This window comes from Hippocampus comes, unplaced genomic scaffold (assembly GCF_001891065.2).
Source record: "Hippocampus comes isolate QL1 unplaced genomic scaffold, H_comes_QL1_v1.1 scaffold105, whole genome shotgun sequence".
In the NCBI taxonomy this organism is placed as follows: Eukaryota; Metazoa; Chordata; class Actinopteri; order Syngnathiformes; family Syngnathidae; genus Hippocampus; species Hippocampus comes.
In genome coordinates this window covers 1,831,254-1,842,379 of record NW_017806235.1, presented here as the reverse complement: position 1 = coordinate 1,842,379, position 11,126 = coordinate 1,831,254, and the positions used below count along the sequence as shown (strand labels likewise).

General features: G+C 41.7%; 1 protein-coding gene across 1 annotated transcript; it reads right to left on the bottom strand.

The window, feature by feature from the left end:
• Positions 1 to 388: 388 nt before the first annotated feature.
• On the bottom strand, positions 389 to 4,515 carry LOC109507285 (C2 calcium-dependent domain-containing protein 4C-like). The gene is made up of 3 exons (XM_019856616.1): positions 4,152 to 4,515; positions 2,542 to 3,305; positions 389 to 1,873 (listed from the first exon to the last, which is right to left on the bottom strand). Exons 2-3 carry the CDS (start codon positions 3,274 to 3,276, stop codon positions 1,322 to 1,324), a joined length of 1,287 nt encoding a protein of 428 aa, XP_019712175.1. The 5' UTR covers positions 3,277 to 3,305; positions 4,152 to 4,515; the 3' UTR covers positions 389 to 1,321.
• Between the last annotated feature and the right edge of the window lie 6,611 nt (positions 4,516 to 11,126).

The window sequence follows — 11,126 nt, the reverse complement described above, 5'->3', positions numbered from 1 at the left end:
CCTTTTGTCTACAATTCTGTTCCAGCTCAACACAGTGCTTGATAAATAAAGTTGAGCTGAGAGTCGAGTATATCGAGTACACTGTATATCCTATACCGACAGAGAACGCTAGTATACCTTTTTCAGATGTGTTTTGCTATATGCACATCATTTTCTCTTATACTGCGGCAGTATGTGGTCCCCAAACTTTTTTCACGACACAAAAAAATACCAAGACTCAGTAACGTTTAGGTCTAAATGATCATCAAAAAAATCTCCACAGAGATTTGTATGAGTATGATGTTATTCATTCACATTATGCACACTGTGCTTCAATATATTGTAAGACAGGAACGTAACTGTACTTAAATACTGAGTCAGTTAAAATATATAGCACATAAAAGCTTGATAAAACATGTACCCACATATTTATTCAAGATGCAATGCAGATATACTAGATTTAAAAGTCAAATACCTGTACCACGAAATTGTCATTGACTGTGATTCTTTCGAGTTCCATTCGAGGGCGCCCACGCACCAGATTTTGGGAATGACTTTATTGTATTCCCTTTGAGGCCATTAAAATCTCTAAATTACCAACCTCAACATACCGTAGTAACTACTGTTGGCAGTTCTCGCTGCCCTTTACGCTGCGAGACACATCTCAATCAGATATTTCTCTCCTAATATTAAACAGGGAGTTGGAATTCACAGAGACAATATTTTGTGCACATAAGCGAGATTAAGCCTCTCAAATGTCTTCCAGCTTCCACTCGACCCACAGGATCGCTTTTGTAGATTTGTGTGTTTGGAAAAAAAAAACATGAGCAAAACCTTTTAAATTCATGAAATAGGCTAATACGCGACAAACCACTTTTTCAAAGCTGCAATTCAAAACTGACAGCAAACATAAATAAATCATTGTTCTTTGGAACATTGATGAACAACAACAAGTTACAGCAGCCTGAGGGGTGTTACATTCAGTAGCCAATACATTACCAAGTACGACGTCTGTCAAAAAGAAAGAGGGCATAATTCATTTGACAAAGCACAGTTGATACAATATCATTTGGCATCATTGCAGGAATAACGATCCCATGTAAACTAGACCATTACAACTCATTGAAAACGGTGAGACACTGTGCAATTCAGATACACAAACAAGTTTCCACTTTTTTTTTAATGTAAACTGTAGTTAAACTGTTAAACTGGTTTTTGGTTTGGCTTTTAGTGTGCAAGATAGGATTCCTTTCACCCTCTGAAGTGGAATGAAGGCGGTAAAGGAAGGGCTCTGAAGATGAAGTGCTGCTTGTTTCTCACCAAAGTCTTGACAGGGATTTCCCTACAGGCCTGTGAGCAGCTCACTCAGCAGCACTTCCCTTTCTCCAAGAAGCACGTCTCTCTTCAAACTGGTTCCCTTGTTCACGACTTTGATCTTCATGGCCAGACTTTTGACTTGCGCCTTCGGCAGTGAGTCAAAAAAAAAGTCCTCGTTAAAAACGGGATTCCTGCTATTCTTTATAATGGTGCTTCTCTGTTTCTGTTTCTTGCCGGGTTTCAGGTAGAGCGCCACGCAGCAGTTGATGCTCTTCAGGTCTGTCTGCTTGCCATAAATGGCCTCCGCCGTTAGCACGCGAACCCTCAGCCGTGCCGCCTCTGGGTCGTAGTGCGTACTAAGTCTGAGTGTCCCGCCCTTTTGCAGGTTAATGGTGTGCTCACGCTGCAAAGGGTCAGATGCCAAGGCCCTCGAGCTGCTAGTCCTGCATTTGCGGAGTGCCGCAGAGGTAGGGCAACGCGTACGCCGGCGCTGCATGTTGGGGCTGTTGTCGGCAGAGCTGCAATCATCCGTGGAGAGGGAGCTGTGGCGGGCCAGGGAGCGCTTGGCACGAGATACCTCAAGACAGATGAGAAACACAAGTGTAAACTGGCAATACAGAGAAAGTTATTTCTTGGCCCATTTCTACAGCATGCAGTTAGCTAACGAACTATACCTACACCCAGAAAATGCATTTTCCTTTGATGCACTGGAAGCCTGTTAGTTTGTATGCGAGGTTTTGAGCTTGCTGGTGGCTCGCGCCACTCATCGCAGCATGTTAAGCCTCGCGATGACCCGGTGGGATATATTTCAAGCACCAGAGGATTCATTCTGATAACATGCACGAATGCATAGGCATGAGAATGTTGCTAAAGCTAGTGAAGTAGCATCAATTTTTGAGGGGTGTTTTCACACATTCAGCGGACACACCAACAACATTTGAGGGCAGAGAAAACGGCTTGATTTTTCATCAATTTGAAGCTTCATTTTATATTAATGGAGAGTTTGCCAGTCAAATTTGGCAGGATTGTTCATACTGCTCCACGTGGTGTGTCAAACTCCACTACTGTATTTTGTAACTTTGTGACTATGGAAAATGTTCCCATACTATGATTAAGCTCAATCATGGAAGAACTTAAACAAGTTATAAGATACCAGTTGAGGTACAGCCGTGTCTATTTCTGCCTGCATGTCAACTGCTTTAATTTCAAAAAGGAAAAGAAAAAAAAAAAAGGTCAACCCCTTGCCTTGGCTTGCGTCTCTTGTGTGATGGAGCGCAGGAGGGAGGCCGAGCGGGACAGCAGAGGAGAGTTAAAAGGGGACGAGTCCGCCGAGGAGCAGGTGTCACTCTCTCCGCCACTGAAGTAGCGGTAGGGGTTGGTGTTGGCTGGGGCTAGATGAGTCCCCACTTGGGAGCGCCTCTGGGAGATCGGGGAGGTGAGAGGGCTGCTGGGGTCGCTGTGGAACAGGCTCTCCTTGCGCCGGGTATGAGGAGACTCCACCAAGGTGGAAAAACCATAGGAGGTCTGGGCCTTAGGGACGTATGGCAGTGACATGGCGGTCTGTGACTGAGGATCTGCGTTGGTGTTGGCGTCCAAAGTCCCCGTGGCTGGCTCGTCTGCACTCTCTATTTGGATGATGTGACGGTTTGCTGACTTTTGGAGACTGCGTGTGTCCCCTCCGAAACGGGAAAAGAGGCGAGGGCTGCAGGGGTTTTTGCTGCTGCGAGCTCTGGGGCTCTGCACGCAGATGACATGATCGGAGGTGGAGGGTCGCAAGGCGGAGCAGTGCTGAGGCTTGGGGGTTGCTGATTCCTCTGGTGGGCAGCAGATGAGTTTTGGCGGGATGAAAAAATCAGGAATTTTTTCAGGGGTGAGCACATTGGCGTATACAGACACGGGAATGGCCTCGGTGGTCTGCGGGGGCTGAGATTGTGTTCCACTGCTCTCCATTTTGCTACGTAGCTTCTCCAGTAGCCACATGTCCACCAAGTCGTGTCAAACCACCAGATCTGCATTCACAAATCAGTCATTTTTTTCACAAAAGGAATGTCAGAGATCGTTAATGGAATTTGATTGTACAGTATAGCAAGGTGATTCAAAAGTAACCCTTATATTTTAAAAGTACTTGTATGCATTCTTATTTTGGTGTGTGATTTGTGTTTACCAACCTTTATTGAGCCAAGGCATCCATTTTGCATTCGAAAATGTCGCAGAACACCACCAAATAAAAATTTCACAAAAGGTACAGTAACTGAAAGAATAATCTTATCAACACTGAAAAAAATGGTGTTTTGAATTTACTCTTTTTTTTTTTTTTTGTCAAGTTGCTCAACATTCTCACTTACTGGGTAGATTTCTTCTTGCACCAAGGGTACATTTTGGCATTCATAGTATGGTAGAGGATGAATCTACCCATAATCCTATCCAAAGTTATCCCACACCACTCATTTAATGAATTATCAAATATAAAATGACAAACACACACACACACACACACATACAAAAAAGAGAAAACATTGAAATAAATGTTAAGTGGTTTAAAATATTCAGTTACTAATTAGAGGAAAGTAAATACAATCGCAAAATGCACCCCCCCCCCCAAAAAAAATCCTGAAAACTACAAGCTAATAATGCTTTCAACAACAATCAATGACTTCAAATGCACGGTTTGATATTTATACAGAAAAATGCTCTCGCAAATATACATTCCATCACACTCCCGACCATTTGATTACAACTTTTTTTTTTTTTTTTTTACGTGCAAGCAACGATACGAACAGCATCCGAATTCCTTTTCAACCCATTACGAACAAAGTAGAAGTTTCTTGAACAATTTTCGTTTTCACCAAACGTACCTGATGACTGCAGAACTTCTGGCTTTCTCAGAGCAGTCGAGAAGTGATGCGCACGAGCCGATCCTGGGTTGTTTGTGCGATTCAATATTCGTCTGCTTCAAGTGTGATCCAGAAGCGGTGGGGAAGGAAAGCAGCGAGATCAGGCGCCCGTTTTATAAAGATGAGCTGCGCTCAGCCAGCAGCCAATAGGGACCACTGGGGTTTAGCTAGTGTATTTATAAAGAGATCAAAATCTCTTTCAGCTTCCCAAGATATTGATCACAATCCAATTGAAAATCTTCTGCAAAGAATCTCACGGCGTCAGTTTGCAAGCTTCACGTCGCTGTGACTTCAGTTGGCTTTTGCGCTAAAGCCCGACTCCTTTTATTGTGTGTGGTGGTCATGTGAGGCAGTCACTCCCTGCACTGTGACTGTAACCGTTACAGTGTAACGCAACGCGTGGAGTGCGAAACACACCAGAGTCCTTCATTGCACTATTCGATGGTGCGCTAATGAGGTAGAGGGAAATATTGTTTGCAAGTATTTGTGAAACATTCATAATGGAAAACATAATAACAATGGAAATTTATGGTTTAAGTGGAAAAGTGCTGGTTCTTCTTATTCCACTGCTACCAGGTAAATTAGGCGGTGCGTAACAGCGGATCATTAATAAGATAGATAGATAGATAGATAGATAGATAGATAGATAGATAGATAGATAGATAGATAGATAGTCGTTCAGTGCAATTATTGGTGACAAATGAATCGCTTGCAAGATGAACTTGTGTCATCGTCACCCGCTTCATAACCTGTCCGGGATTGGATCAATTTTCGGTTCAGCAAACAATCAAATAAATAAACAAATAAATAAATAATTGTAAAAAGCCTGATAAATAAAAATATTTTTTTTCCCATTAGATTAAATACACATTCAACACAAAATGTCCGAGATATATAATAATATATTTGGGAACATACCTTTAAGTGCAATACTTAAAGATAATAATAAACAGTGACTTGTTTTCTCCGAATGACCTGCAGAAGTGTATCTTGCAGTACATTTTCCATTTGTTTGTGAACAGTAAATGTGCCATGAAGGCATTTCAGCAAAACAGACAGGGTTCAATAATCAATTCAGATTAAAGAAAACTACTAACAACCTTGTGAGCGACACTGAGTCGATATGCGAACTTGAAATCATCATCAAACCCCATCCTGAGATGACACCTTCAATGCAAAACCTGTTGCAGTGAGGGGCTGTGGATTCCAAATCTGTTGAATCCAAAGTGTGGGAAATCATGTGGATTGATACTGTATATTTGTTGTTTCTATCTTGATAAGTTTGTGTTTGATGAAAGCCAAAAACATGTCCAACGCACTGAGCCTTTTGCCAGGTGTTAAACGTGGAGGAGCAGCAATCTCGTAGGTGTCAACTGGAGCAGTCACCGCTTTGTTGTGTTTAAAGAATACAAACACGGCAGAGATTTTGTGTGTGTGTGTGTGTGTGTGTGTGTGTATACACACACACACACACACACACACACACCCACACAGAAAGAGAGAGAGAGAGAGTAAACACTATACTGCACATTCACTTTTCATTATACTGAATTACTGTAAATGTTATCGTTTAAATGTAAGTTTTGGAACCTTGAAGGCAAACACTTGAAAGAAACGGAAACATGTTTTGTGCCAAGCAGTAAAGGTAGATTTACGTCGACGAAATGACTCGCCCATCTATTTTTCCCTCTGAAAATAGAACAAAGTCCATTAGGGGTTAGTGAAGCCTCATTAGACAGTAGGATGAATCATCCTGTGCGCTCGCCATCTATTTAGCTTTCTGAACACTCATTTCGTTTCAAATTACGTCTAAATGTGAAAGTGTCAAGGCACTAACATTTGGCACATGCATGTGCATGTAAAATCGTTTGGGCAGAATGAAATTGAGTGCTGCAGGCGGACACCTCAGGAAAAGTGGTCCTCCTCAGATTTTGTGCTGGTAGGTCGATGCAGTATTCTCCAAAGCAACACCCTTGCTTCGATTCCAGCTCCCTTGTCCCCTCTCAGAACAAGCGAGGAGGTGGGGTAATAAAGAGGAGTGGCAGGCAGTAAAACAGGCCAAAATACCGATATCACGGGGTGAAGCAGACCAAGGGACTAATTACATACAAGGTGTCATTTAACCAAATGCGCGAAGTTAGAAATAAGTCTTTAGTAAATATTCAAGACATTAGATTTTATTTTTTAGTGTTTTGCTGAAAGGCCACAAACAGGCTTTGACTGAAAAAACACACAAACACGCACACACATACAAAAAAACAAGCCATCGTTGCATTTTAGGCATCAAGGGGAAGGGGACAGATGCTGCGGCACCAAACACCCCCACTTCTGCACATCCCCGTGACGCCAATGTATGTTTTAATTGGTTCAAAGTTGCTAAAATGCTGATAAATGAGGCATCCGACTGGAAGTCTTCCGATTCTTCCCACACACTCCTCAAACCAACGTGTTGAATAAATCATTGCAATTATTGCTCCATTTAAGTCTTTCCTCCAGTACACCACAAGTACCGCCAATATGTGCACATGGCCCAGCAAATGATGCAAAAAAATGGCCACTCTTTCATTTACAGAGTACTTTAAAGACAACCATCGCTGCATCCAAAGTGCTGTATGTCAAGTAAAAATCAGACATATAAAAACAAAGACAGCTAAAGCGGTAATACTCGCAGGCGTGAATTCTTTATCCTCTGTGGAGAATGAATAATATTACTGCAGCTTACTGTGCATTAATGACCTACTCCTGTATGTCTATATGATGCTGCACCTATGGTAGTTACACTAAGGCACACTCACACCAGAAGCAACACAATGACCATTGAATTGAAAACAACAACAACAAAATCTGCTTAATTCTTTACAATGTATGTAATTATTTCACTTATGTTAAACGCAGATTGCGAAATACGTGTTCGTTTACGAGCATGGTCATGATTGTTGCCTGTGTGCAGACTTGCAATCCACTGTCAAACAACATGATTATTTTTGCCCCTCCTCGTGTTAAATGGCTCAGTGTACAAGGAGAAAAAAAAAGAATTGTTCGAGTCCACCTACATGTTTGTGCAATGGCATCAGCCTTCATTAGTGAGTATTCACTCTGTGATCTTTGACGGATGAGGCTCTATACGGCAAAACCGTTCCCACATCACAGCTTCATCTATTATACAATGTAAGATTTTTTTTTTCCTCACTACGTGTATGGAATAAATGTAGCAAATACTTGCACTGTGCTCTTTCTTGTCAGGTATTTTAAAATAGCAACAGATGCTTGATTGAGTCACATCGATTTTTCGCTGCTATTTTTAGTCCATTTTAACTTTCAAACAGATGTTTATCTCATGTTTGTGCCCCGGTATGGTTTTTGACAAGTTAATCATTCATCTAGTTAAGGGACGGAGGTTACTTTTGGAATCTTGCAAGCAGTTGCTGGGCTTTCTTGACTGGCTGAATTATCTTATCATCTTGACTCTGTCATGTCAAGAAAGAACGCTACTTTGGTCAACGATTTAACGATGCAAGCTTTCATAGCCGAGTATAGGATCTTGAAACTTTATTCTCGGCAAACTTAAAAAGTGAAGTCAAACCGTTTGAGTCATATCTCGGCTGGAAGACGACTGCGAGGACAGAATAGTTGAGTCATGCACAAAAGCAGCAGGAGGATCGTGCTGATTTCGAAAGCGCTGCGGCGCTCTAATTTGGAGAATGTTGGAGATGAAAAATCTCCTGGTGGCAATTGGCTTTAAATTCATCCTGCACCGAGGACGGCAATTATCATGCACGATGTGACTCAGAATTTCTGTTGTTGAGGTCTCTGTTTAGAATAGGCAATGTGTTCATTTATAAAAGATGGGGTTTGCGCTGTTCTAAAAAAAAAAAAAAAAAGGCCACAAAACATTTTTTCCTCTAAAATCCAGTTGGAATGTCATACAGGTATTTATCATAAAATGTTTCTGGGCACTGCAAAAAGCCGAGCCAAAAACATGATTAACGTTTTCGAAATCAAACATATAGTGAAGAATGTCTTTAAATCGGACGTCGTGTCACGCACAAATCAAATCACACATCCCACACATAAACAACAAAGGGGGCGTGCATGCATGAGACTGATCCCCTTTGTTCATGTTACACAAAGATGAGGCGCTCATTCTGATGTGCGAGGTGGTCACCTCCTTTAAGCCTCAGCTGCATTTCATCATATGTTCTTCATTAGCTCGTTCAGGTTTTGTGTCACATAATAACATAGGAGGTGGGTGCGTCAAAGTAAAGCTCGCCCAGGCTGCCATGTTACTATTCGCCGGCGGCCGGGCTAATGTTGGGTGAAGTCACTGTTGTTTCAGCTAAATTAAGCTAAGCCTTTAACCGTTTCAGGTCATTTTGGGAAACAGCCTTGGTTTCATTTTTTCGCGTGGGAAGGGTAATGCAGAAAAAAAAAAAAAATCCGCAAAGTAAAATGAGGGCTACAGCCTACGAGTCTGTCCGTTTCATCCTTCGTTCATCCTCCCGCTCATGCGATCGAAAAACTACCGAGTGTATGTTTTTGTGTTTATCGAATAGCTTTGTATCACAGTGTTGACATATGGACGAAACATTTCCAACAATGGTGTTTCGTAAAATATCACAGTGTCTCTGCCTCGGCGACATATTTGTGAGATCTTGCGAAGAAAACTCGACAAACGTGCGCAGGCTGGCATCAGACTCATTCACCAGCTGCACTGAAATCCCCTTTAAGGCTCTTTAAGTCCATCACGCCATCTGGTCAGGGGGCCACCGGCAACCGAGGTAAACAGACATCAAGCGCACTCTCTGCTAAAGAGAGAGTAATTTCTGTGTCGGCCTTCAGGCTCGCGGTGAGACACCCGTTTGAGGATTAGCGCATATGCGGACCAAAAGAGCAGACGACTGGAGAGTACATAGAACAAGTAAACACGGCAGAACAGAATATTGGACAGATGGAGATGGGGTGAAGACAGTACAAGACGGAGGATGCAGAAATGAAGCATGGACCTGTACCATCTGTAAGACAGTTGGGATGAAACACAGTAGCTTATTGACGAGGCGGTAACGAGAACACCGAAAGGAGGAAAGTCTTTTGATTTCTCGTTTTCTTTCAACTCGCTGCAGTCAACACAGATATTTTCCAAAGTGGAGCATCCGTGGGGAACTCACTAAAACCACATGATGGCACGCACAAGAGAATGTTGTGAGCACTTCAAAAACTTTTTTTTTTTTTTTGTTACCCATTTAAAACCATTCTTTTTATCTCCATATTCTACCCACAAAATTAAGTCAAGAGAAGGTGCACAATTAGGTTCAGCTTTGAAGGAAGTCTTAATTCTGCTCAAGTGCCATTGATGTACACACACACAGCGATGTATTAGTCATGAACACAACTGCCTTTAGCACGAATGATCGATAACATAAATGTAATCAAGTTTCATGACAAGTGCTGTGTCAATTCATGCAGCCAGAAGGAACAGAGTACAGCTAATCCTTGGATTTATGTATCGGCTTAGATTTATAACCACTTCAGGCAACTTGTTCATCACATTAATTTTATGGACCTCTTTATTATGGGCCTAACGAGAGAAATTAGCTCAATAACCATTCAACATTCGACAACGCAAACTCAATTGTCTCGGCGCACACCATTGTAACAGTCCAGCGAGCAGTCCGAATTGATTACAGGTTGAAAATAGAATTCTTTACTTTTCTCATCACAATAGGAATGTGAGTTCATTTTTTTTTTTTTAATTCAAATCGCAGAAAGCGACAAAGAACGAGAGAATCATTACAACTGCATTCAGGTCCCTCGACTCACCTTAGCCGAGTGAACGACCCACAACAGAGGGAACTCCGTGCCCACAACAATAACAGAGCAAACATATTTGAATTGTGAAGCCATAACACCAGCATGGCTCGCTCCTTAATTTGCAGCGCTGTTGAACGGCACTTCTTCACACTGTGAGATTTTTATTATCAACATATCCAGAACAATATGCCTGCGAGTCAATTAGGGCGAATATCGCTTTCGCCCCTCTGTGAATCACAACTGTTATTTTCAAAATGGCAGAATGTTGATGCAGCTCTTGTATTGGATCTCATTAGTGTGCTGATTTACCAACTGTTGTCCCTGAGACTGTACAAATCGTATTTTTTTTATTTGTTTTGTTTTGCCATTGTTGTTAAAAAAAAAAAAAAATGGATTACATCAAGCACGAGCAAATCTGGGCTCTTGACACACTAGCAGCCCTCATTGAAATTAACAATGGCACCCAAAGGCTGCTTTATATCGGTGTCATTATATGCGTGATTGTGCCGTAATATATGAGACGACTAAAGCTGATTTTCAAAGAACGGTATTTTAGGTTGCGCTCTACACAGGAAGGTCACGGCTTAGAGTCAAACCCCAAACCGCAGAACTAAAAGGCAGACGTACTCACCACTCATCAACTGTGTTACCAGTGGGTGGCAACATTTTGTCCAATTTAAACAAGTGCATTGCAAAGAGGTGCGAGGCAGCCTTCATGATTGTTCAACAGAAGCTTAGTGAACTACCGCAGTAGAGGGAACTCATTTAACTTTTATGATACCCAAAACAGTGACAGCGTGAAGCCGTATTATTACCTTGACTGAGCGTTACAACAACAAAGGCTAAACCTACATACAAAGAGTATAGTAGACGTCACATATTTTAATGCTATACATTGAGTTCCATCTGCAGGAGCTCTACTTTCGAAATTAATTGGTTCTGGAAGTAAATGTCTTAACTAGAACATTTTGTAAGTAGAGACGCGTTTTCCATGCAAATGTCCTAATCCGTTCCAAGCCCCCCAAAATTCAGACATAAATGTTTTCTAAAGCATAAAAATGCATCAAAATATGTAACAAATACATGTTACAATTACATTATCGCACAATAAATTACAATTGTGCATCA

What these genes read in the sequence shown, in the direction of transcription:
- LOC109507285 (XM_019856616.1), bottom strand. Translation starts at nt 3,276, where the DNA reads ATGTGGCTACTGGAGAAGCTACGTAGCAAAATGGAGAGCAGTGGAACA. An exon ending in CACAAGAGACGCAAGCCAAG is followed by an intron (nt 1,874 to 2,541) that starts GCAAGGGGTTGA and finishes ATCTGTCTTGAG; the next exon opens with GTATCTCGTGCCAAGCGCTC.